The sequence below is a fragment of the Coloeus monedula genome (genome assembly GCF_965178545.1).
Source record: "Coloeus monedula genome assembly, chromosome: 7".
In the NCBI taxonomy this organism is placed as follows: domain Eukaryota; kingdom Metazoa; phylum Chordata; class Aves; order Passeriformes; family Corvidae; genus Coloeus; species Coloeus monedula.
Window position 1 is genome coordinate 39,536,788 of NC_138787.1, and position 25,573 is coordinate 39,562,360.

The following is a 25,573-nucleotide window of genomic DNA, read 5'->3' on the forward strand; positions in this document are numbered from 1 at the left end:
ATGTCGGCGCTGCGGCGCAAGCTGGGCGATGAGTACCAGGTGGTGAGCACCTCGGCCAGCGGCGGAGGCCTCCCGCCCCCGCGCAGCGCCCCGCGCGGGAAGCGCCAGCGCTTCGTGGACAAGAACGGCCGCTGCAACGTCCAGCACGGCAACCTGGGCGGCGAGACCAGCCGCTACCTGTCCGACCTCTTCACCACCCTGGTGGACCTCAAGTGGCGCTGGAATTTGTTCATCTTCATCCTCACCTACACCGTGGCCTGGCTCTTCATGGCCTCCATGTGGTGGGTGATCGCCTACATGCGCGGGGACCTCAACAAGGCGCACGACGACAGCTACACCCCGTGCGTGGCCAACGTGTACAACTTCCCGTCCGCCTTCCTCTTCTTCATCGAGACCGAGGCCACCATCGGCTACGGCTACCGCTACATCACCGACAAGTGCCCCGAGGGCATCATCCTCTTCCTCTTCCAGTCCATCCTGGGCTCCATCGTGGACGCCTTCCTGATCGGCTGCATGTTCATCAAGATGTCGCAGCCCAAGAAGAGGGCCGAGACGCTGATGTTCAGCGAGCACGCCGCCATCTCCATGCGCGACGGGAAGCTCACGCTCATGTTCCGCGTGGGCAACCTCCGCAACAGCCACATGGTCTCGGCGCAGATCCGCTGCAAGCTGCTCAAGGTGGGTGCTCCCAGTGGGGCGGTGGGGAAACTCCTCCCTGGAAGGCTGTCCTGGGCAGCAGTGGAGCCCCCATCCTGTGTGGACGTGGTGCTTAGGGATGCGAGGGCCTTGGCAGTGCTGGGAGTGCTCGGACTCCGTGGTCTTGGAGGGATTTTCCAATCTTAATAATTCCATGAGGGCCTTGGCAGTGCTGGGAATGGTTGGAATGGTCGGACTCCATGGTCTTGGAGGGCTTTCCAACTGAAACAATTCCATGGTTCTGTGACAGAAGCGGGGCCCCACTGCCGCTCCCCTGGGGACATCCGTGTCCCCTGGACACCCCTCGCTCCTGCCCGTGCCTGTCCCCGTGTCCCTGGGGCTTGGAGCAGCCTGGGCCATGGAAGGTGGCCCTGCCCATGGCCAGGGCTACGACTGGATGATCCCAGATTGTTTTTTGGGTCCTGCTGCTGTCCTACTGTCCATCCCTGTCCTGCTTTCCTGCCTCAGGGAGCATCTCCGGGAGCCATCAGGCACCGCATTCCACCCTCCTTGAGGATAATTCTTACATTCGGCGCAGGATTGGGATGGATATTTATAGATTCCTATAAAATGCTCCATTTGCCTGACAAGTAAATCCTTTGTAGCTTCAAGCCTTCCGTGAGCCGGGGAGGAGAAAGCTGTGGGCATAATGCTGAGCCCAGCCAGGCAGAACTTTATTGATGTGAACTCCAAGGAAAGCCGGGTGCCAGGGTTAGACCTGGAAAATCCCTGCCCTGGAGAGCTGGGAAGAGCCGGTGTTGGTGCGGGGCTCGCCCGGCGGCCGCGGATCCAGAGGGGAGAGGGGTCGGGAATCGGGATGGAGCGGTGGGAGCAAGGGGCCGGCTCGGGAGGCGTTTGCCGCGTGCGGAGCATCCCGCATGGATCCCCCGGGAGCGGGGGTGCCCGCAGGCGGGTGCTGGGAACGGGGTGTCCTGCAGGGAATGGGGGTGCCCTGCCCTCGGGATTGGGTGTCCCGCAGGGAATGGGGGTGCCCTGCCCTCGGGATTGGGTGTCCTGCAGGGAATGGGGGTGCCCTGCCCTCGGGATTGGGTGTCCTGCAGGGAATGGGGGTGCCCTGCCCTCGGGATGTGGGTGCCGCGTAGGGAACATGGATGTTCTGCCCTCAGGGTGGACGTTGTGCCGGGAATGTGGGTGCCCTTCCCTTGGGATGGGTGCTGTGCAAGGCATGGGAATGTTCTGCGGGGAATGTGGGTGCCCTGGCTGGGATGTGGGTGCTCTTTCCATGGGAAGATTATCCTGCAGGGAACAGGGGATATCCTGCCGGGAATGTGGGTGCCCTGGCTGGGATGTGGGTGCCGTGCAGGGAATTGAGGTGTCCTTCCCTCAGGATGGGTGCTGTGCAGGGAATGTGGGTGCTCTTTCCATGGGAAGAGTATCCTGCAGGGAACAGGGGATATCCTGCCGGGAATGAGGGTGCTGTGCAGGGCCAGGCAGGGTCCCCATTCCCGGGAGAATCCCCCCTGGAAATGTGGCTGCCTTTGCTCCCTGCTCCCCCAGCCCCCCCAGGGACGGACACTCATCCCCGTGGGAGGCTCCTGAAGTTGTCCTGTTCTCCCCAAATCCCTGTTTCCCATGGGATTTTGGGATCAGCGCTGTCCCAGTGCTGGGGTCCCCTGAACCCTGAGGGAGTCTGTGCCTAAAAGAGGGAAAGAATTCCTAAAAACCTCCCCAAATAGCCCTTTAATAGCTTTAAAAGATGGAATATCCTTAATAAATAGTCTAAGTGCTAATGTATGTTTATAAATATTGGAAATATTGTTTATAGATATTAATTCTATTGATAAATATCTAAAACTAGCATAACAACATAACATCCTGGATTTAAATCATATGCAATCATAAATGTATTTCTATTTAACAAGATATTATTTATAAAATTCCTTTTGAAACATTTAACGATGAATGTATAAATATATATCTACATACTATAGAAATAGAAATATATTTAATAACTTCCTGTATTTCAAGCTATAAAAGATCAAAAATGAGACATTTCCAGGCCAGCATTTGAAAATGGCTCTTTTTTTTTTTTTTTTTTGGCTCTGGGAGTGCCACAGGGGGAATTTTAAAAGCTGGAGCTTCCAACTTAGCGTGGCTCCAAAAGAATTCCCTGGGTTTGAAATATGGGGAAGGAGAGGTTGGTGCTTGGAAGAAAAGCAGTGGCTGGCCAGGCCTCCTGGGAAAAAAAGGGGAAGGAAAATAAAAAAGGGGGGGGAAAGGATAATTAGAAGGAAAAAAGGGGAAAAAAGGAAAAATGGAGGAAGGGCAAAATAAAAGGGAAAAGTAAAATTAAAAAAAGGGGGTAAGGGAAATGAAAGGGAAAATAAGAGGAAAAAATAGAATGAAAAAAGGGGGAAAGAGGAAAATAAAAGGAAAATTAAAGAAAAAAGGGAAATAAAAGGAAAATTAAAGAAAAAAGGGAAGGGAAAATGAAAGGGGGCGGAAAGGGTAAAAAAAGATAAAAAAAGGAATGAAAGCAGAAGGGAAGAAGAGGGGAAAGGGAAAATAAAATGGGAAAAAATAAAAGAAATGGAAAATGAGAGAAGGAAAAAGGATAAAAGCAAGGAAGGGAAAATAAAAGGGACCCAAGAGGGGGGAATAAAAGGAAAACTGAAAGAAAATAGGAAAAAGGGAAAATAAAAGGAAGAAATAAAAAGGATGAAGGGAACAAAAGGAAAAAAAGGGGGGAAGGGAAAACAGAAAAGCAGGGAAAGGGAAAAAAGGAAAAAAGGGAGGAAAAGGAAGCCAATAAATGGGAAAAAAAAAGGGAAAACTAAGGGGGAAAAAGAGGAAAGCAAGGATTGCAGCAGGGAGAGCCATCCCTCTTCCCAGGGCACTGCCGAGCCTGGTTTATATTCCCAGCTTTCGGGGGCACGGGGACGCGGAGCGGGAATTGGGGAGCTCCTCCCTCGGAGCTCCTGCCCCGGCTGGGAGTCACCTGTGTCAGCTGAGGCGCAGCCCCGGGGGCCCGGATTTCCTTTGGGAAGGGCTTTTGGTGTGGAAAAGGTTCTTTTCCTGCAGAACTGCGTGGAATTGGACCTCCCAATCCACGGGGGGATATTCCTTTCTTTGTCCTGCTGAGCTCAGACCAGGAGCAAAGCCAAGCCCAAAGCCCTGTGGTGGGAAATGAGTGCAAAGCCTCTTGTGCTGCAGTGGGAATTTTGGGATGGGTTTTGGGGAGTGGAAAGAGCTTTGATGGGCCTCAGAATTCCCGAGTTTGCCCCCCTCATCGCTTGGAGCTAGGGAGTCACTCAGGGTCATTCCTTTGCAAAATATCCCCTCTGGAATTGCCTGGGGTCGGGTTCTTCCCGGGACTGGGGAGGTGTTCGCTTCTATCTGGTTTATCTGGATTTCAGCTCCCGAATTCCTTCTGAATTCCCTGGGAGCAGCTTGGAGTGTGTGAGATCCCAGCTGGATCCGGGAACACCTGCATTCCTGCAGCTGTCCCACGGCAGGGCTGCGAGGGATATGCTGGATTCCCTGGGAACCCCACGGATGCAGGGGAGGGAGGGAGGGCACTGATGGGCTGTGGGAATTTAACCTGGAGCTAGATTGGATATTAGGGAAGATTTCCCCATGGAAAGGGAAAGGGAGGTCAGGCGTTGGCACGGCCGCCCGGGGCTGGGCTGGAGTCACATTCCTGGAGGGATTTCAAAGCCGTGGATGTGGCACCTGGGGACCTGGGGCAGTGCTGGGAATGCTTGGACTCCACCTTGGAGGGCTTTTCCAACCCAAACTTTCTGGGATTCCATGATTTCCTTCCCCCCCCAGAGCCCATCCTGGGCTTTCCCTGGATTGGCCGTGTCCCCAAGCACCACATTGTCCTTAACTCCCGATTCCACCCGGTGAAATCCCAGAACTGGGAATGTTTGGGTGGGAAGGGATTTAAATCCCATCCCATGGGCAGGCATTCCACTATCCCAGGTTGCTTCAAGCCTTGTCCAAGCTGGCTTTGGACACTTCCAGGGATGAGGAGCTCCAACCTCTCTTTCCCTCCTTGTCGCTCGCAGTCCCGGCAGACTCCGGAGGGGGAATTCCTGCCCCTGGATCAGCTGGAGCTGGACGTGGGGTTCAGCACCGGGGCGGACCAGCTGTTCCTGGTGTCCCCCCTGACCATCTGCCACGTCATTGACTCCAAGAGCCCCTTCTACGACCTCTCCCAGCGGAGCATCCACACGGAGCAGTTCGAGATCGTCGTCATCCTGGAGGGAATCGTCGAGACCACGGGTGAGTGGGGACACCGCGGGTCCGCGGGGCTGGAATTCCCTCCCGGCCTTGGAGCGCTCCCTGCTCCTCCGGGCATGCTGCGAGGTGTTCTGAGGCAGCCAAAGTTGGGCTTTCTGAATATCCACGGTTTGAGGCACCTCTGTCTTTTCCCTGGATTTGGAGCTCCAGGTTGGCTCCAGCAGGTGCTTGGGAGGAATTTTTTTCCTTGAGCTTCCTTCCCTGCTTTCATCCCTTGGCTCTGATCAGCTCCAGCACCGAGGGGTTTGGAGTGTGGAAAATTGAGGAAATATTGAGGAAATATTCCCAATAAATTTGGCTTTTGCTGGCTGCAGAGGCCCTGGAGATTTTTTGGGAGATGCCTGATGAGTTAAGCGGGATCTTCCTGCTCATCAGTCCCATCTGGCTGATGAAAATCCCCCTTTCCGATGCCTTCCCTCATGAAGCCGGATCCAGACGATTTCTCCGGGATGCCTCCCGCCTGGATGGGGTCCGTGCGCTGCCTCTGAATTTTGGGAAACACCGACATTCCTTCCTGCTCTCCTTCCCCTCCATAATGACAGGGTTTGGTTGGAGGAAGAGACGTGGGAAGCGGATCCAGCGTATTCCCGGAGGGAGGAGGGAAGCTGGGAGCTTCTGATCCTTCCTGGAATTCCCTGGGGGGAGCAGCAGGGCTGAGCTGAGTTCTTCCCTTCCCAGATTCCAGCCAGGCCTTTCCTTTAGGGAAATGTCTCCTCTGAGGGATTTTTTAGGAGTCACAGCAGGGGTCACGGCCAAGGGTGACAGAGGTGATTCCTTGGGATGGTTTTTAGCTAAAAGAGGGAAGATTTGGATGGATATTGGGAAGGGATTCCTGGCTGGGAGGGTGGGGAGGGCCTGGCACAGGTTATTCCATGGCTGCCCCTGGATCCCCGGGAGTGTCCAAGGCCAGGTTGGACCCTGGGATAGTGGGAGGTGTCTGGGATGGAATGGGGTGGGATTTAAGGTCCCTTCAACCCAAACCATTCCAGGATTCCATGACCTAAAATTCCTGCGTGGGGAGTGCTCTGAGTTCCTCCCAATCCCAGACCCAGGAGCTGGAGGATGCCCCACTCTGGGGCTGGGATTGTTCCCATTTTTTGGAGCCCTTCCCAGTGGGGATGCTCCAGGGGCTTTTCAGCACCTGGAGCTGCTGCTGATTGCTGAGGGTCAGTGCTGATCATTCCAGGTTATTCTGGATCTGTCTTCCACCCCTCTGTTATTAGGATAATGTGGAATTGGGGAGAACATTCCAAGGGTTTATTACCCAGTTTTTGTCCTTGTTTCCCATTGTTGGGATGGAGAATTGGAAGCTCTGTTGTCAGCAAAGCTTCCTGGTGCTGTTCCTGGGCAGAATTGGACTTTCATCCTGGATTTTCCTGCTGGGATTTGCCTCTGGATGTGTTTGGGATTATGCAACCTTTTATAATTGTGTGTATTATCCTGCAATTTATTGATAAGCTGCTAAAATTCCTGGAAAATGAACCCTTAATGGGAATCTGAAGCCGACAAAACTCTGCAGGAATGGTTTGTGCATCCATTTTCCAAACTCATTAAATTTATTTTGGAGACCTCTTCCCGTGATTTGCTGATTAAAGAGCTCCAGAGCCTGCCAGGCTTTTTAATTAAAGAAATCGGGATGGCATCAAAGGCCTTCTCCTCTGAATTTGCTTTAAAACAGGAAAAAACTGGAATTATGGAAGCACAGGAAGGGTTCTCTCAGATCCAGGGAGTGTGAGTTCAGAATGCAGCAACTGGAGGGAATAAAGAGCTGGGACCGAATTGGAAATTACAGGATTTTGATAATTCCCTTTAAAAACGGGATTGTTTTGGATGTCTGTTCTCAGGGTCAGTGAGAAGCCTCAATACAAATTCAGGAACTTTAAAGGTGGAGAGTAAAATACCAGAATTCTGGAATGGTTTGGCTTGGGAGGGACCTTTAAAGGTCAATTTATTTATTTATTTTTATCTTTCCATTCAGATTTTGGGATTTTTTTTGTGTGTGTTGGATGGGAGGGCGACGGGAAAAGAGGATTCAGCATTTCACACCTTGGAAGTGGCTTTGAAATTGCATTTATTTTATTTGAAATATTCCGAAGCATAACCTGAGCATGATAAAATATTCCCTTAAAATATCCCTGTAAAACATTCCTTTAAAACTCTCGGGGCTGAACATCAGGCAGATCTTTTCCCAGTGCTGCTGTGAGACAAAATCCAGCAGTGGAAAATCCAATATTTCTTGGTCATGTGGACAAAACACGTTGGGCCCTGACAGAGCCAGGATTTCCTGGGACTGGGACCTTCAGCTCCAGCTTCCCTCTGTCCCCCTGGAGCTGCTGGGCTGGAAAAGGGGGAAAAGGGATTTTTAAAGCTGAAGAGAAGGTGGAATGTGCTGGGAAAATGCAGGGAAGGAATTGTCTGGTGGGAGAGAAGAGCTTGGTAACAGCAAATGCCTGGAAGTGTCCCAGGCCAGGCTGGATGGGGCTTGGAGCACCCTGGGACAGTGGGATGGGATTTAAGGTCTCTCCCAACCCACGGCAGCCTGGGATTCTGGGATCCATCCCTTACATAACTTTTATCTTGGATAACGCTCCCTCCTCCTGCCTGAGGCAGCAATTCCCCATTTCCCTGCATCAGGCCTTCCCTGCTCCCTCCTTTTCCTCCCTGAGATCCCTTTGGAGGCCTGGGAGAGAAAAGTGGGAGCGATTTTGACCTGGAGCCGGGCAGGAGCTTCCCTTTCCCCACAGATAATCCCAGTGATTCAGCACAGGTCGTGGCTCTGCAAAAATTCCCTGCTCCCGCCTCATCAGAGAGAACTCCTCCTGCTTGAGCAGCCTCTCTGTGCTGACCCGGCGCTTCCACAGCCTCTGGATCAGCAGGCTCCATGTGGAGTTCCATTTTTCCCATGAATTAGTGTTGGAGGGCTGAGCAGGAGCGATCATGCCCGTGTGCAATGGGCCGGAGAGCTCGGGAGCACCAACCCCCGATCTCTGCTATGGATCTGCGCCTGCTGCCAGGAGCTGGGGGGGACAGAGCAGGGAAAAGAGGAATATGCAGCTCCCTGTGGGAGCTGTGTCCTGCTGCAGCTGGAGGGGGGGTCGGGAATGCTGGGGTGGGAAAGGGGAAGGCGAAGGGCTTGAATTTTTCATGGAGTGCTGGGATGTGGGGCTGCTGCTGGCTAAATATAGACGCAGCGTGCTCCTCCTGGAGACATTCGTGGACAAATAAACCCTGCAGTGCTCCGGTGGTGCTGATTCACGGAATCCTGGAATGGTTTGGGATGGAAGGACATTAAAGCCCATCCCATTCCATGGGCAGAGACACCTCCCACTATCCCAGGTTGTCCAGGGATCCAGGGACAGCCGCAGCTGCTCTGGGAATTCTATTCCAGGGCCTCCCCACCCTCCCAGCCAGGAATTCCTTCCCAACATCCCACCTAAATCAACCTAAATCCTTCAGTGTAAAGCCATTCCCTCCCGTCCCTGTCACGCAGTGGCTCCTTGAATCCTTTATTGTTTTGAAATCGGAGCCATTTTTCCTCCGTAGCAACTTCTTCCCGCTCCTCGTTCACCCTCCTGCATCCGCTGGCAGTGCAGCTTTCCCTGGATCTTTGCCCTCCGTGCATTATGGATGTGGCTGGCAGAAATATTGCAGCTGACTGATCCCTGTTCAGTGTTATTTATTCATCCCTTCAATAACCTGCAGCAGGGGCCCTGCCTCAGGCAGATGTGCTGCTCAAAACCTGCCAGGAATGCCCGGCTGCCTTTTCCATGGATACCTGCTCCTTGGCCTGGATCCCTTTATGCTCGTTATTCTTTATTTATTTACAGCTCTGCACAATGCACAGGGTGTTAAATATTGCAGCTCCCTCCCGGCTGGTTCCTCATGGATGTGCTCTCCTGAGGGATCCTGGCTTGGGAATGGCCTTAAGGGAAGGTTTAGGTTGGATATTCGGGAAAATTTCTTCCTGGATATGTCTGTCCAGGCCTGGCACAGAGTCCCCAGCCCTGGGGGGTTTCCAAGCTCTGTGGATGTGACACTTGGGGACATGGGGCAGTGGTGGCCTGGGCACTGCTGGGAATGGTTGGAGTCGATCTTGTGCATCTTTTCCAGCCTAAACCATTCTGGAATTCTGTGATCCCAACTGAACTGGCCTTCCCAGTGCAGTTGTTGCAGTCCCTGAGCTGCCACACGCGATGTCTCCTTTTGGAAAGGCCCAAACCCCTGAGCTCTCCTCGTGATTAACTCTGGGTTTCTTCTGCCTTTTGGAGGGTTTTGACCTCCTGGAATTCTCTGGGAAGTGTGTGGGGAGCGGGATGTGCTTTGGGGTGAGGGGCTGTCTGTGGGCATGGCTTTGAAATCCCTCCAGGGATGGAGCCTCCAGCCTGTGCCAGGGCTGGGCAGCCCTTTCCATGAAGGAATTCCCCAATATCCACCCTGCCCCTCCCCTGGCCCAGCCTGAGGCCGTTCCCTCTCCTCCTGTCCCTGTTCCCTGCGAGCAGAGCCCGACCCCCCCGGCTGCCCCCTCCTGTCAGGGACTTGTGCAGAGCCACAAGGTCCCCCCTGAGCTCCTTTGCTCCAGCCTGAGCCCCTTTCCAGCTCCCGCAGGAACTCTCCAGCCCCTTCCCAGCTCCGTTCCCTTCCCTGGACTCCTCCAGCCCCTCCGTGTCCCCCTTGCTGTGAGGGGAAAATCAAAAAGTGGGAGAAAACGTGAGGGGAAAGGAAAGTGAGGGAAGTTTGGGGAGGGCTCTGCTGCAGAGCTTTTCCTTCTGCATCCTCCTTTGCTCCAGGCTGAGCCCCTTTCCAGCTCCCTCAGAATTTCTCCAGCCCCTTCCCAGTCCCATTCCCTTCCCTGGACACCCCCAGCCCCTCTCTTCCATCCCATCCCAGCCCAAACACCCCAACCCTTCCCAAACATCCACAGTTCCAGCAGCTGAGAGCTGAATTCCATATCCTGGGGGTTCATCCCAAGGGAAGAACCTGAGCCAGGCCTCGTTGTTTTGCCTGTCTGACACTTAGCAGCCGGATTTGTCCCAGCTGGGCACTCCCAGTTTACGGGTGGCATAAACCAGTTGTAGTTTAGGCCTGGTTCTGTGCCTGCTGCTGGTTCTTGGGATGATTTTAAGGCGAGGTGTAAGAGAAAAGTGCTGGTTTAGCTCCTCGTGTGTTACACAATCCAAGCTGCACCGATGCCACTGTGAAGGAAATGATGATAAAAGTGCTTGGCAGGAGCAGGGGGAGAGGCCTGTCGTGGGTAAAATGCTGGGACATTCCAGGAGAATTTATCGAGGGGAAAGCTGTGCTCGGGCTGGAAAGAGCCTGGAGGGCTGGGGCCCCTCCTGCCCCTTCCCTGCTGTCTGCGCTGGTTCTGTGGGATTTGGGGAGCAGGGGGAGAGGGAATGGGTGAGGGGGCTGCATCCCTGTGGGAATGGGCTCCTGGGATGCAGCCCTGCCCACTCCTGGCTGATCCCAGGGCCCTTCTGGGGTATGGAGACAAAGGCTGCCCATTGTTTATTCACCGCTGAGCTGCCCCTGGAAGCATCCAGGGAGGATCCTCATCCCGCCTTGTTGTTCTGAATTCATCTGGGAGTCCAGACTAAGCCCTTTAGTGACCGTGACGGGGTTCCAAGGGTTTGGAGCCGTGTGTGCCATCCCAGCGCTGGGAGAGGCTGCTGGGAACAGCTCCCTGCCCTCAGTGCAGCATTTACTGCGGGCTCCTCAGCCTTGTTTGCAGCCTTAGTGACTCCCTGGAGCTCCTGGGGACGTCGTGCAGGACATGAATGAATCCTGAAGCTCCCAGCAGAGCAAACTCAGCCCCTGTGCTGTGAGTGCTGGAGCCTAAATCCCGGGATTTCACACCAAATCCGGGCAGTGGTGGGAGCAGGGGGAGGATGGGGTTGCCAGGAGCAGGGCATTGGATCAGGGTGTCCAGGTGCCTCTGGAATCTGTGACCTGCAGGAAGGCGGAATTCTGCCCCTCTGCCCCGGCCAGCTGAGACCCCACCTGCAGAGCTGCCCCAGCACAGGAGGGACCTGGAGCTGCTGGAGAGAGCCCAGAGGAGGCCCCGGAGCTGCTCCAGGGCTGCAGCCCCTCTGGAGCCAGGCTGGGAGAGCTGGGAATGTTCCCCTGGAGAAGGGAAGGACACAGGGAGAGCTCCGAGCCCCTTGCAGGGCCTGAAGGGGCTCCAGGAGAGCTGCAGAGGGACTGGGGACAAGGCATGGAGGGACAGGACACAGGGAATGGCTTCCCAGTGCCAGAGGGCAGGGATGGATGGGAGATTGGGAATTGGGAATTGCTGGCTGGGAGGGTGGGGAGGGGCTGGGCTGGAATTCCCAGAGAAGCTGTGGCTGCCCCTGCAATTCAACACTGGCAGGACAATAAAAATCCAACAAAGAAACAAACAATTGTGCCCCCAGACAGGAAAATGCTCCATGGAGTCGATTTATCCAGAGATTTATTGCTTGTGGAGCAGAGCTGGGTCAGCCTTATCTGCGTGAGGCTGTGGGCAGCAGGATGCAGCCTGGGCTGGAATCCCCCTCTGCTTATCCAGCTCCCGGATCTGCTCTGTGCCTCTGCCCTGCCCCTTGTGCTGAAATTCCTGCTGTTGTTATGGATTTATTCCATTTATTGCCTCCAAGGATTCTTTCTGCTGGGGGTTTGTCAGAAATGATAACGATTCAAGGAGCCCCTGTGTGACAAGGACAAGAGGGAATGGCTTGCAGCTGAAGGATTTGGGTTGATTTAGATGGGATATTGGGAAAGAATTCCTGGATATGACGGTGGGGAGGGGCTTGGATGGAATTCCCAGAGCAGCTGGGGCTGCCCCTGGATCCCTGGCAGTGTCCAAGGCCAGGCTGGACATTGGGGCTTGGAGCAGCCTGGGACAGTGGGAGGTGTCCCTGCCATGGCAGGAGTGGCACTGGATGAGATTTAAGGTCCTTCCCACCCAAACTATTCCATGTTCTGGAATTTGTGGCAGTGATAACTTTGGGATGCTGTGAGGTCCCACAGCTGCTCTGGGGTGATTCAGGCACCCCCCAATCCCATCAGGAATCACCTCCTGTTCCATTGGGACAGGTCTAGGGAAAGATGACCCAGAGGTGCAGAGATAAATGGAGCCAAGGCAAGGCAGCCCCTGGAGCAGCAATTTTCCTGATGAGATTTCCTCTCTCCTCGTTAAGATATCGATCCGTGGCTGCACCGGATCCGTCAGGACACAGCTCGGAGCTCCGGGATGAATAACCCGGGACAGGCAGCACTAACTGTGATTAAGGACATGGGATGGCTGCGAGTCCCACAGGGAGGGCTCTCTCCATCTTCCTTCTCCCCGTGTTCCTGGCTGTGTCCCGGCTTTGGCTTCTCCAGGAAACCTCCAGGGATTTAATGTGGGCTGGAGGTGGGTGTGGGGCTGGTTGTGGCTTCTGGAGTATTTTTGGGATCGGTGTAACCAAGAACTGGAACATGTTTAAATTTAAAATTACGTTGTCAGTGCGAGGGTGATAAAGATCAGGGAATCACAGAATCATGGAATGGGTTGGGTGGGAAGGGACTGTAAAGCTCATCCAGCAGGGACATTTTCCACTGTCCCAGGCTGCTCCAAGCCCCGTCCTACCTGGCCTGGGACCCTGCCAGGGACCCAGGGGCAGCTGCAGCTTCTCTGGGCACCCTGTGCCAGGGCCTGCCCACCCTCCCAGCCAGGAATTCCTTCCCAGGATCCCATCTACCCCTGGGCTGGGTGACAAGGTGGGGATCAGGCCCTTGGAGGGCTTTTCCAGCCTCAGTGATCCTGGGATTCTGGCTGGGGTGGTGGTTCCTGGGGTTGGTTCAAGCAGCAGCCGAGGGGCCCCACTCCAAGTCCCAGCTAAAAGCCCATCCCAGAGCTCTCCAAACTCCCAAACCCTGATCCCTATGAACGCTTCATCCCTTTTGCCTTTCTGTTCCATAGTGTGACCTTTCCCATCTTTTAGCTGTGCTCACCCAACAGGACACAGCCCGAGGTGCTGAGCACATTCCCAATGCGCCTCTGGAGCCTTTCCCGCTCCTCGCTGTGCTGCAGACACTTCAAATTCCCGGGGCACGGAGCTGGGATGGAATTTCCCCCAGTGGAACATTGCTGACTCCGTGTTCAGCGCTCCACGTGATGAAGGAGCTGGGATTTATATTTCATATTCCCTCCGATTTCCCTGCCCGTGGCTGCTTCCCCCAGTGCTGCTCGGCAGCCAGACCTGGGCAGGCTTGGGAAGCTCGGAAAAATTCACGGGGTGCTTTGTACCAGGGACCTCAGCCAGAACAAAATGGGGTTTTCCCTTTTTTTTTTAATACCTGGCAGAGGTTAAGAATTTAAAAGCCGCATGGAAAACGTGCCTGGAGCTGTGGCTTGATCCATGATGCCTGTGAAAGCATTCCAGATTTCCACTGTAGATGGGATATTGGGAAGGAATTCCTGGCTGGGAGGGTGGGGAGGCCCTGGGATGGAATCCCAGAGCAGCTGTGGCTGCCCCTGGATCCCTGGAAGTGTCCCAGGCCAGGCTGGAGCAGCCTGGGATAGCAGAAGTGTCACTGCCCATGGCAAGGGTGGATTGGGATGGGATTGAAGGTCCCTTCCCACCCAACCCATCCTGGGATTTCATGGTGGTGAGTCTGTGTTCCCACGGGAACACAGTGTCTCCAGGAGCAGTTATTTAGGGAATGCTGTTCCCGGGGTGCTGGGGCTCGGGAGGCCTCGCTCGGAGGCAGCAGCCGAGCTCACCTGGTAATTAATTCATCAGCAGAGCTCCCTGGAATTAGAGCTGTGCTCGGAGAGCTTCTAATTGGGAGTTAATGGCTCATTAGCGCTGAGCAGATCAGCCTGAGAGCCCCGTAAACACAAACAAAGCAATTAAGGATTCTCAGGGAGTGGGATCCGCAATTCCAGAGGCTGCTGCTGTCCTCGGGAGCACAGAGATGGGTCTGGGCCGGGTGCGCTCGGGAGCAGCCGGATTCGGGGGACTCTGGAGTGCTGCTGCAAAGGGAATTCCCTCTGGAATGCCCTTAGGGGGTGGAAGGGCTGGGATGACCGTGTGGGGTGGCTGTGGCTTCCTGCTTTGGAGCCTTCTCCCTGTTCATCCCAGACTGGGCAATGGGAATGAGATGGGGATAGGGAAAATGAGCAGCAGTGGTGCATAACCAGGAAGTTTTAAGAATGTAAATCACAGAATTTCAGGATGGGCTGGGTGGGAAGGGACCTTAGAGCCCATCCCAGTCCATCCCTGGCACCTCCTGCTAGCCCATCCAGCCTGGCCTGGGACACTTCCAGGGAGGGGAATGGGCTCCAGGAGAGCTGTGGAGGGACTTGGGACAAGAAGTGACAGGACACAGGGAATGGCTTCCCAGTGCCAGAGGGCAGGGTTAGGTGGGATATTGGGAAGGAATTCCTGGCTGGGAGGGTGGGGAGGGTCTGGGCTGGAATTCCCAGAGCAGCTGTGGCTGCCCCTGGATCCCTGGCAGTGTCCAAGGCCAGGCTGGAGCAGCCTGGGACACTGGAAGTGTCCCTGCCCATGGCAGGGATGGAATAGGATGGGATTTAAGGTCCCTTCCCACCCGAACCAGGCTGGGATCCTGTGGAGGTGTGGAAGCACCTCTGCAGCCCACCAGGACTTTTCCTGGAAGCAAAGCAGTGCCCTGACATTTGGGATGGGCCAAGGCAAAGAGCAGCAGCCAGAATTCCCAATGTCACAAATACCGAGCCGCTCCTGAAACCTTCAGGAAAAAAAAAAGGCATCGTTTTCCCTAAAACGACAAAAATGCTCCAGACTTGGAGGCTTTTAAGCCAGCCTGGGGAGAGCTCAATCAGCACGCTCGGGATGGCAGCAAGGCTGGGATGTAAAATTAGAAACCCCCGCAGGCATGTGGGTATTTGTGCGGCTCGGGCTGGGATGTGGCGGATCCATCCTCCTGGGAACAATGAGCGTGCTGGATGCCATCCCATCCCCAGGGATGTGGGCCCTAATTCACCTTCCCTGCCCTCGGGATCGACTCCTTCCCTCCCTCCCTCCTGCCCACGCTGCAGGAAGTGATTTCCCTCTGTGCCGCCCTCGGATCTGAACCGCGGTGGGAGCCACAGGGAGGGAGCAGCATCCAAAACCTCTGAGCCCTATCTGCCTCTGCTCCAGGAAACGCCGGGCCTGTGGGATTTGGGGGTGTTTATCCCACGTGTTTTGGGGTGTTTGTTTTTCCCCGGGAGAGGTTTGAGGATGCTGCGGATGCAGGAGCAGCTTGGAGGTGTTGAGCACCTGGTGATGCACCTGGGGGGAGCAGGAAAACGTGTCACCAGTGGGGAAAATCCAGCATGGAATTGCTGAGGGTGTGGAGATGCTGGCTGGGAAGGTTTTGCAGGGGGAAAAGGTTTTCAGCTTTTCCGAGTTGGGGAGGTCACACTGAACCCTCTGCTCCCTGCATGGGAAGGGGAGACTGCCCCATCCCTGGGAGTGTTCCAGGCCAGGCTGGAACAACCTGGGATAGTGGCAGGTGTCCCTGCCCATGGCAGAGGGTGGAATGGGGTGGGATTTAATGTCCTTCCCAACCCAAACCACTCTGGGAGCCTGTCATCCCATGCTATTTGTATAAATTTGTATATATTTATATATCCATGGCCCAGCAAGGTGTGTGTGGATTCCCGAAGAGCCTTTTCCAGCCCCAAATCCAGCCTGACAGCCGTTCCCGCAGTGCTGACAGCCCCGATCCTCTCTTTCCCGGGAGCGCTGTGCTCCCGGTGTCAGGCAGGGAATGTTTGTCAGCTCCTCCCGCCGCCTGCGTGCCACGAGCTATGTTTAGTTCAAGGGAGGTGGTGTTGGAGCTGTGCATGGATCTGAAATACATGACAGGAGCTGTTCTGGCCTGGGAGAGGTGGGGATGGGAGCTGGGATGTTCCCAGTGCCAGACAGATGGATGCAGGTGAGGAGCTGGGAAAGCTGCTCCAACCCAGCCTCAGCAGCTGTCTGGGGCGCAGAGGAGCAGAACAATCCCTCAGAGCAGGAGATTTGGGGTTGCCAGGGGTTGGTGATCCCCTTTTCCAGGTGCTCCTGTCCCACAGCAGGCGGTCACTGGCCCCATGTCCCCTCTGTGAGGGGTCATCCCCTGGATCCAGCCCTGGGATACCCCTGGGAACACGGGAGTGCAGTCTGTGTTCTCAGGAATTTCAAATACTGGGATCCCAGGAGGGGATGGTGAATGAGGTCTGCATAGAATCAGGGAATGTCAGAGCTGGAAGAATGCACAGGATCGTGGATCCAGCTCCTTCCCTGCCCAGACCCCCCAACAACCCCACCCTGGGCATCCCTGGCAGCGCTGCCCAAACGCTCCTGGAGCTCTGGCAGCCTCGGGGCCGGGACCATTCCCTGGGGAGCCTGGGCAGTGCCCAGCAGCCTCTGGGGAAGAACCTTTCTCTGAGCTCCATCCCATCCCCCTCTGGCACAGCTCCAGCTGTTTCCTTCTCTCCTGATCAATTCGGGGGAGGGATCTCCTTGAATTCCCTGGCCAGGCCGGGACTGCAGGTGAGGAGCAGGAATCACGGAGCAGCTTTGTTGGAAGCAGTTGTGGGGATTAATTGATGGCCTCAGAATATTTAATATTTTAAAGATACTCAACAGGTCAGTCCCTGTGTCAGACCAGTGGCGTTAAACCCCGAGAGGTTATTCCCAAACAGCTCCACACTGCCTTCTGTAAAACCATGGAGTCCCAGATGGCCTGGGTGGGAAGGGACCTTAAAGCCCATCCTATCCCACCCCTGCCATGGGCAAGGACACCTCCCACTGTCCCAGGCTGCTCCGAGCTCCATCCAGCCTTGGACACTTCCAGGGGTGGGGAATCCACAGCTTCTCTGGGAATCATCCTCCTCTGGATCACCCTGCCGTTGATACAGATTACTTGCAGCTCAGAAGCACCTGCTGACTTTCTGTTCTATTTAAATCAGTCTCCCAAGCATCCTGAGAGCCTTTTTCCATAGGGTGGATGGGCAGGGATGCTGGGTTGGAGCAGGTGTCCCTCTGGCAGCACTGAGGGAACGTCCCCAGGTCCTGGAGCCCAGGAATGCTCTCCCTGTGTGGCCCCGCTGTCCGCCCCAAGGAATTGTCCCTTTCCATCTGAAGAGAGCTGGATTTTCCGTGCCAGGAAGGCGTCTCTGGCTCCCTCGGGGTGTTGGTAGGGCTGCCAAGCCCTGCAGAGGAGAGCTCTATTTCGGTGCTGAGCCCATATGGCCGGGTGGGAGTTTGGAGGAGCGGGAGCTGCTGGAGGAGCGGCTGTGAGAGGGGAGGGAAGGGCCGGGCTCAGCCTCACAATGGAAGCGTTCCCGTTTGGAGAGCAGGAATTCCTGCCCATATCTTTGTTTTCCCCTTTTTTACTGACTTCCCTCAGGTGTTGCTCCGAGACACCTCTGATCTCCTGGGATTTCACAGAGCATTCCTTTCTCCCTGGGGCTCTTCCCTGCCATTCCCAACACTGAGCCACAGATGAATCCCCTCATTTCCAGCTGCACTTTGGAGCCCCCACTCCATGGAAAGCAGAACCAGCTCCATTTTTTAGGCTGGAAAATCCCTCTGAGCCCATGGAGTCCAACCATTCCCAGCACTGCCCAGGCCACCACTGGCCCATGTCCCCGCATCCACGGGGCTTTGGAATCCCTCCTGGGATGGGGACTGCCAGGCCTGGATTGTTTTTTCCATGAAGGGTTTTTTTCCTGGCACAGGGTGCCCAGAGCAGCTGTGGTTGCCCCTGGATCCCTGGCAGTGCCCAAGGCCAGGCTGGACACTGGGGCTGGGAGCAGCCTGGGACAGTGGGAGGTGTCCCTAGGCATGGCAGGGCTGGATTGGGATGATCCTTAATTTCTCATCCCACCCAAACCAGTCTGGGATTCTCTGTTTAGCATAAGGAATGTTTTCACAGGACTGTGCTGTCAGGAAAAATCTGGGAATACTTGAGGCTGATGGGAGCTCTGGAGAGCATCCACTGCTTTTCTCCAGGGCATGGATGGGCAATTCCAGTTTATGTCCAAACCCTATTTTATCCATGTCCTCAGCTGCCTGGGAATATCCCCCTCCATGGGGAGGGGATGCATTGCCTCTCCCATTCCCATCCCTCCTCTCTCCATCCTTTTCTCCCTGCCCTTCCCGGTGCATCCGAGCAGGGAGCTGCTGGAGCAGGGAATGAAATCCTTCCCTTCTGGTGCTGCTGAGTCAATCCTGGCCGGGTGGGAGGGGAATGATGCAAACCTGGGAACGTGGCAGATGGCTCTGGGAAAGGAACCTGCTCCAAGGAAGGGGCTGGAGGGGCTGGGATCAGCCCTGATGCATTCCGGCCGTAGGGAAAGGAATGGAGCGGAGTCTGGGGCTGGGATTAAAAAAATCAGGAGAGGATAAAAATAGCAGGGCAGATTCCCTGGATTAATTATTGCATGGAATGTGCACCGGGTGGTTTGATCCAGATAACTGCTCCTTCTTCTGCTCTTACAAAAGGATGGAAAACCCCGCTCCAGGCCTGGCAGGGCAGCCCTGGAGGCTGCCAAACTTTCATTTTCCCCTCTTTTTTTGATACAAAAAAGGGATGTTCCTCACCTGCCAGCAGCCTGTCGTGTGCCTGGGTGTGGGAGCAGGAGCAGGATGTGCTTTCCTGTGCTGCTTCCATGGGATTTTGGAAACCTGCCGTGATTTGGACTAAGCATGGTCCTGGCAAACACCCGACCAAGGTGCTGAGGGTGCCAGGGAAATCTGGGGCTATGAGGGATTGAAAAGCGCCCCGGGAAGAGGCCTGGCTGATAAGGGAAATACCTTTGGTGTCATGGATGTGTTTAAATGTCAGGAATGCTCCGGGAGAACAGTGGGAATAAAGCAGGAGGTATTTATGGAGTGGAGATAAACAACGGGTCTGGACTGAGGAGAGGAGCAGGAGCCTGGGATTGCTCCTGAGGGTGAGGAGAAATAAAGTATTTGGGATAAAACTGATGTCTGACTGACGGGAGTGATCCTGGAGCCACGGGAGCATGGGATCATGGAATGGTTGGGTTGGAAGGGATCTTAGAGATCATCTTGGGTCCTTTTTGCACACAGAGTTGATGTGGTAAATCACTGTGTGTTGGAATTCCCAGGGATTAAAATTAATGGGAAATTCATGCCCCTGGATCCCTGGAAGTGTCCAAGGCCAGGCTGGACAGGGCTGGGAGGAGCCTGGGATAGCGGGAGGTGTCCCTGCCCGTGGGCTGGAATGAGATGATCTTTAATGTCCCTTCCAACCCAGGTAATTCTAGGGTTCTGTGGTATGTTCATGGGTTCATAAAGGGGTTTTATGGTTGGTACCTTTAGGGCACATTTTGTGTCTCACATTTCAGGAAATGCTGTATTTTATTTCTCTTTAACCAAAATGGGGTTTTATGGAAAAATTGCTCCCCCACCCTCCCAGCCAGGAATTCCCAGTTCCCAATCTCCCACCCATCCCTGCCCTCTGGCAGTGGGAAGCCATTCCCTGTGTCCTGTCCCTCCAGGCCTTGTCCCCAGTCCCTCTCCAGCTCTCCTGGAGCCCCTTCAGGCCCTGCCAGGGGCTCGGAGCTCTCCCTGGCTCCTTCCCTTCTCCAGGTGAACATTCCCAGCTCCCTGGCCATGGATTGCCAGAACGTTCTGGAGCACTTCAAGCCATCGTCACTTTAATGGAGGAGCAGCCTTGGAGCGGAGCTGGGAAACGTTCACGCCAGAAATAGCTGTTCTTGCCGGGAGATGGAGGTGGTGCAGCCTCAGCCCCACGCTCTGTCTGCGGAGGAGCGCTCCCGGCGGGCTGTGCATTTCCCAGTCTGGCGGCTGAACTTCCATGGGAAAACAGCGTGGCAGTGCAGGGGGAGAGGGAGAGCCTGAGAGCTGAAACCCTCCTGGTTTGGGGGCTGACCCCGCTCGGTGTCCCCGTTATCAGGGCTGATTGCAGATCCCATCCGTCTGTCACCGTTCCAGGTGGGAACATCAGGATCTCCCACTCTTCCTTGGATAGAGCAGCTGCTATCCCTGTGTTCGGAGTGAAGCTGTGGCTGCCCCTGGATCCCTGGCAGTGTCCAAGGCCAGGTTGGATGGGGCTTGGAGCACCCTGGGATGGTGGAAGGTGTCCCTGCCATGGCAGGGGTGGGATGGGATGATCCTTAACTTCCTTTCTGACCCAAACCATTCCAGGATTCCATTACCTCCTCTGCAGCCCTGGAAGAAGAGAGGTTGCTGTGGGAATCCTTTTCCCTGCAGCAGCAAATCCTCCCTTGGCCCTGCAAGAGCAGGGGGGTGAGTGTTGTATGTTTTATATCAAGCCCTAATCAGGCTTTACTCTTCCCTTCAGGAGCCTTAAATTGCAGTTCTGAATTAGCTCGGTTGTTAGAAATTCATCAGTCATTGCTGTGTGATTCACCTTTCACAGGTATTTTGGAGGTTTTCCAGGAAAATTGCAGGTTTAAGGCAGATCAACCCCCAAAATGCACAGGGAGGAGCCCCTGGCTCAGCTCCAGGAGTTTGAACCTGCAGGGCAGGAGCTCTTCCTAAGAAGAAAGTTAAAAACCTGACAAAAAGAAGGAGATTTGTGCATTTTGGCCAGAAATTCCTGCTGGAGGTTCCTCTTCCTCCCAATCCTGGGACACAGAGATGCCCTTTTTGTGGCTGTTGGGACCATGTGCTGCTGAGTCCATAATTCCCCATTAATTCCCTCTTTCCCCACTGATTCAGATGAACTTTTCCACGTTGGGAAGGACACCTGATGTCCCTGTGTCCAGCCCTTGGCCAGCAAGCTGCATTCCAGCAGCTGGAGGTGGAATTTCTGGCAGTACTTTGGAGAGGGAAAAGAGCCACAGAACCTTTGGGTGCCAGAATTGCTTCTGAGGCCTCTCCAGGGCAGGGGGGGGCTGTTAAAAGCTGGTTAATGATCCGTGATTTCCCAGGCAGCAGCCAGCCTCGGGAATCAGATGGGATAAGTAACAGCAGGGCTGGGATTCTTTTCAAGGCAATTTATGTTAAGGCTCTAGGAAACAGCCGGCTCCATCTGGGTCCTTTGGAAATTTGGAAGTAATTGGAGGATTATTAGGGGGTGGAACTAGTCAAAGCATTTATTTACGGGGTTGGTTTTTTTTTGGCCTCCATCGGCCCCCTCATTAATCCAGGGATGCAGCTCTGAGCTGGGCTGACAGCGAGAATCACGGAAACACGGAATGGCTTGGATTGGAAGGAAATTAAGGATCGTCCTTACCTGGATGGCTGGGACACCTTCCACTGTCCCAGGCTGCTCCAAGCCCCATCCAAGTGGCCTTGGACACTGCCAGGGATGGGGCAGCCACAGCTCCTCTGGATTCCCCGCGTGCAAAACAAGCATTCCCTGTTTTCAAGGTGATGGAGAGGGGTTTTATTGGATATTTTGGGGTATTTCTGCTGGAATCTGGGATTGTTGTACCTGTTCAGGTGGGATTTGTGTGCAGGCAGAGCTTTGCTGGTTCCCAGCTCACAGAGCCTGAGGGAGGCTGAGCTGGGAGCAGGGAACAAAACGCTCCAAACATTTTCCTTTGACGAACGGCTGCTTAATTCCATAATAAATAATTCCTCGGCAGGCAGCCTGTTGGCTTCCAAGCCGGAGCTGGGAATTTATCCTGCAAATGAATATTAATCACGTGGAGAACTTGGGAAGCTGGGAGCAGGCCCGTGGTCGGGGTGGAGGCGGCGGAGGCAGCGCGGGCTGCGGGCCCTGCTGAGGGGGAACTCGAGAGGGGAGAAAAGCTCAGGAAATGGAAACCCTTCCATGCCAACAGCAGGAATGGAAAACTGGGAGCCAGGAGCGATATCCGTGAGCAAAATTCATGGAAAATAATCCTGGGGTAATTATCGGAAGGGCTGGCAGAGGTGGGGTGCACCCACTGATCCTGCCCTTTCTGTGGGAAACGTGGAAATACTCATGGATTTGGGGCATGGTGCTTTTTAGGAGGTGTGCTGGGGACAAAGGTCCTGGTGTAGGATGGAGCCCCTCAGCTCTGGAGCCAGGCTGGGAGAGCTGGGAATGTTCACCTGGAGAAGGGAAGGACACAGGGAGAGCTCCGAGCCCCTGGCAGGGCCCAAAGGGGCTCCAGGAGAGCTGGAGAGGGACTGGGGACAAGGCATGGAGGGACAGGACACAGGGAATGGCTTCCCAGTGCCAGAGGGCAGGGATGGATGGGATATTGGGAAGGAATTGTTCCCTGTGAGGGTGGGCAGGCCCTGGCACAGGGTGCCCAGAGCAGCTGGGGCTGCCCCTGGATCCCTGGCAGTGCCCAAGGCCAGGCTGGACATTGGGGCTGGGAGCAGCCTGGGACAGTGGGAGGTGTCCCTGCCCATGGGATGGGTGGGATGGGATGAGCTTTAATGTCCCTCCCAACCCAAACCAGTCTGGGATTCTGTTATTGCTGGAATACAAGTGTGGAATGGCAGAACAATCCCGTGAGCTCAGAGCTGGGGCTGAGGCACTGCTGAGGGAATGGAACACAAAGGAAAAGCTGGAAAACGCAGCAGAGCTGGAAGGAAAGCTGGGAATTGATTTCTTGTCCTGGCCATGGTAGCACCTCTGAGCACCATCTGGTGGCTGACACGTTGGGAATATTGGCTGACATGTTGGGAATATTGGCTGACATGTTGGGAATATTGGCTGCTGCTGTTCATCCTGAGAGGCTCTTAAATAATTTGTGCCCTCGGGTTTGTTGGGGAAGGAGATCCATGGATTTGAAAGACAAACAATATTCCTGCAAATATTTATCCCTCCAGTGAGCTGATGTGGGAATGAGACAGAATCTGCAGCTGATTTTCCCGAGATTCAGCTGATAGATTTTTCCATGGTAATGGTGGGTATGAAATTCCTCCGTGGAAAGCCTGCTGGGAGAGGCAGGACCATGGAGCAGGAGGTGGGAATAGCCCTTGGCAACAGCCCCCGGCATTGCCATGGGATTGCCTGGGATGGGGACGGGGTTTGGAATGCAGCTGCTGACAGGGGTGTGGAAGCAGATTGGAATGGGAATGCAGGTGGAGCTGGGTCTGGAGATGTGGATGCAGAAGGGGATGAGGATGAGGATGGGGAGGCAGATGCTGACAGGGGTGGGAATGCGGATGTGGGTGTGGATATAGGTGTGAATGGGAATTTGGATCGGGATGTGGATGCAGATGTGGATATGGATGGGGATGGGGATACAGATGCAGATGTGGATATGGATTCGGATGGGGGTGTGAATACAGGTGCAGATGTGGATATGGATTCGGATGGGGATACAGGTGCAGATGTGGATATGGATTTGCATGGGAATGTGAATACAGATGCAGATGTGGATATAGATTCAGACGTGAATACAGGTGCAGATGTGGATATGGATTCAGACGGGAATACAGATTCAGATGTGGAATCCCACGTTCAGTACTTGAGGAGGTCCCAGCGGGGGTCAGGGCTGAGGGACAGCAGGGGAAGCTCTGGGATGTGCTGGTGAAGCTGCTCCTGAGCAGCTGCAGAGTGAAGGGCGCAGGTGGAAGCAGAGCTCACTCAAATTGCCATTTTTCTCAGAATTGCAGGTTTTTCCTAAACCCTTTAGGAAGGGGATTGCTTCCACCCCAGTTACTGCGCAGGAGCACCTGGCCTCTGGGTGAGATTCACTGGGAAGTACAAAAAATATGTCCTGGATGAGGGATGGCTCTGGGTGTGTTCCTGCAGGTGTGAGGCCTTCCTGGCAGTGGGAGCAGCATCCAGTGCTAAAATCCTGGATTCATGGTTTCCTCCCAAGAGATAAAGTGGGAAGCAAAGTTTTGTCTTGTGATCAGCAGCCAAACCAACACTGATCCCGTCAGCAGTAGCATGAAGTGGGATAAACTGGAATTTTCCTGGCTGTGTATCACATTCCATCCCACTCCCCCTCGCTGCAGCCCCGCTGTTGTTTTTCCTGTGCTTTCCCAAGCTCCTTTCCTTTTCTCCTGGCTCCCAGGCATCATCCTGGTGAGCCAGGCAGGGGATGTGTTTGCAGAGGTGGATGGAGCTTCCTGAAATCCAAATGTCACAGTTCCACTTGGCTGCGTGAGGAGCAAATGGCAGCGTAATTTACAGATTGCTATAGAGAGGGGTTAAAAATAAAAATAATAATAATAAAAATTTTTAAAAAGCAAAAAGCCTCCAGCAATCCAGGAGCGTCATCTCCCTCTGATTGCCAAGGGTCACCAGGGTGGCCAAGTCTGGTGCTTGAGGGGACTTTTCTCCACGGTGGGAGGAAGAGGAAGGGCAGTGTTGTGCCTCTTAGTCATGGTTTTATTCCCTGATAATTTTTTGGAGCTGGATCCCAGCCTGGCAGCGATGGATCTGGGAGCAGATTGTTGGTGAGGCCTTTGAAGAGGAATAAATGTATTTTGTGGAACGCTGCTCCCTGATGGGTTGGAATGTGCTGATGAGGGGCTGGTTTTGTGTGTGTTCATGGACATGAGGGAAATATGGAATAACTTAGGAATACTTTAGGATCTGACAAGTCCCATTTGCTCTTACAGCTCCTGCTGGTTCAGTCCCAGGGTTCTCAGGCAGCCCTGATGTCCCTTGGGCAGCAGCACCGCCACAAAGAGTCTGTAAATGTAGGTGGGAATTCCTCAGTTCCGCCCCTTCTGCTGGTATCATTCCCCTTGGGAATGATGCTCTAACAGCTGTAGAGTCCTAAAATCACAGAACCCTTAAGGTTGGAAAAGACCTTTAAGGTCTTCAAGTCCAACCAACAAGCAGCACCACTGCCCCACGTCCCCAGGTGCCACATCCACAGGGCTTTGAAATCCCTCCAGGGCTGGGGACGCCACCACTGCCTTGGACAGCCCTTTCCATGAAGGAATTTTCCCTAATATCCACCTAAACCTCCCCTGGTGCATCATTTCCTGCAAACAAAGGCAGGCCAGTGCTTTTTTTTAATACATTTAAACCCATAAAATCCAGCTCATGGAATCGCTCAAGGATTTCTGCGCATCCCCGATTTCCTGGAACTGGTGGAAGCTTTTCCTCCCTTCTCCTTGCAGGGATGACGTGCCAAGCCAGGACATCCTACACGGAGGACGAGGTGCTCTGGGGCCATCGCTTCTTCCCGGTGATCTCCTTGGAAGAAGGGTTCTTCAAGGTGGATTATTCCCAGTTCCACGCCACGTTCGAGGTGCCCACCCCGCCCTACAGCGTGAAGGAGCAGGAGGAGATGCTCCTCATGTCCTCACCCCTGATCCCGCCCGCCGTCAGCAACAGCAAGGAGAGGAACAACTCCGTGGAGTGCCTGGATGGGCTCGACGAGGTGGGCACAAAGCTGCCCTCAAAACTGCAGAAAATCACCGGGAGGGACGACTTCCCGAAAAAACTGCTCAGGATGAGCTCCACCACCTCGGAGAAGGCCTACAGCATGGGCGATTTGCCCATGAAACTCCAGCGCATCAGCTCGGTGCCCGGCAACTCCGAGGAGAAACTGGGCTCTAAGACCACGAAGATGATGTCGGATCCCATGAGCCAGTCGGTGGCTGAGCTGCCCCCCAAGCTGCAGAAGCTCTCGGGGGGCGGCGGGAGGATGGAGGGGAACCTCCCGCCCAAACTGCGCAAAATGAATTCCGACCGCTTCACATAA

At 54.6% G+C, this 25,573-nt stretch overlaps 1 protein-coding gene across 1 annotated transcript; it reads left to right on the forward strand.

Moving 5' to 3' along the window:
* KCNJ3 (potassium inwardly rectifying channel subfamily J member 3) lies at positions 1 to 25,573 on the forward strand (the record flags this gene model as incomplete). The annotated part of the gene is made up of 3 exons (XM_082284794.1): positions 1 to 678; positions 4,728 to 4,944; positions 24,987 to 25,573. The coding sequence occupies 3 exons, from the start codon at positions 1 to 3 to the stop codon at positions 25,571 to 25,573; spliced, it is 1,482 nt and encodes a 493-aa protein (XP_082140920.1).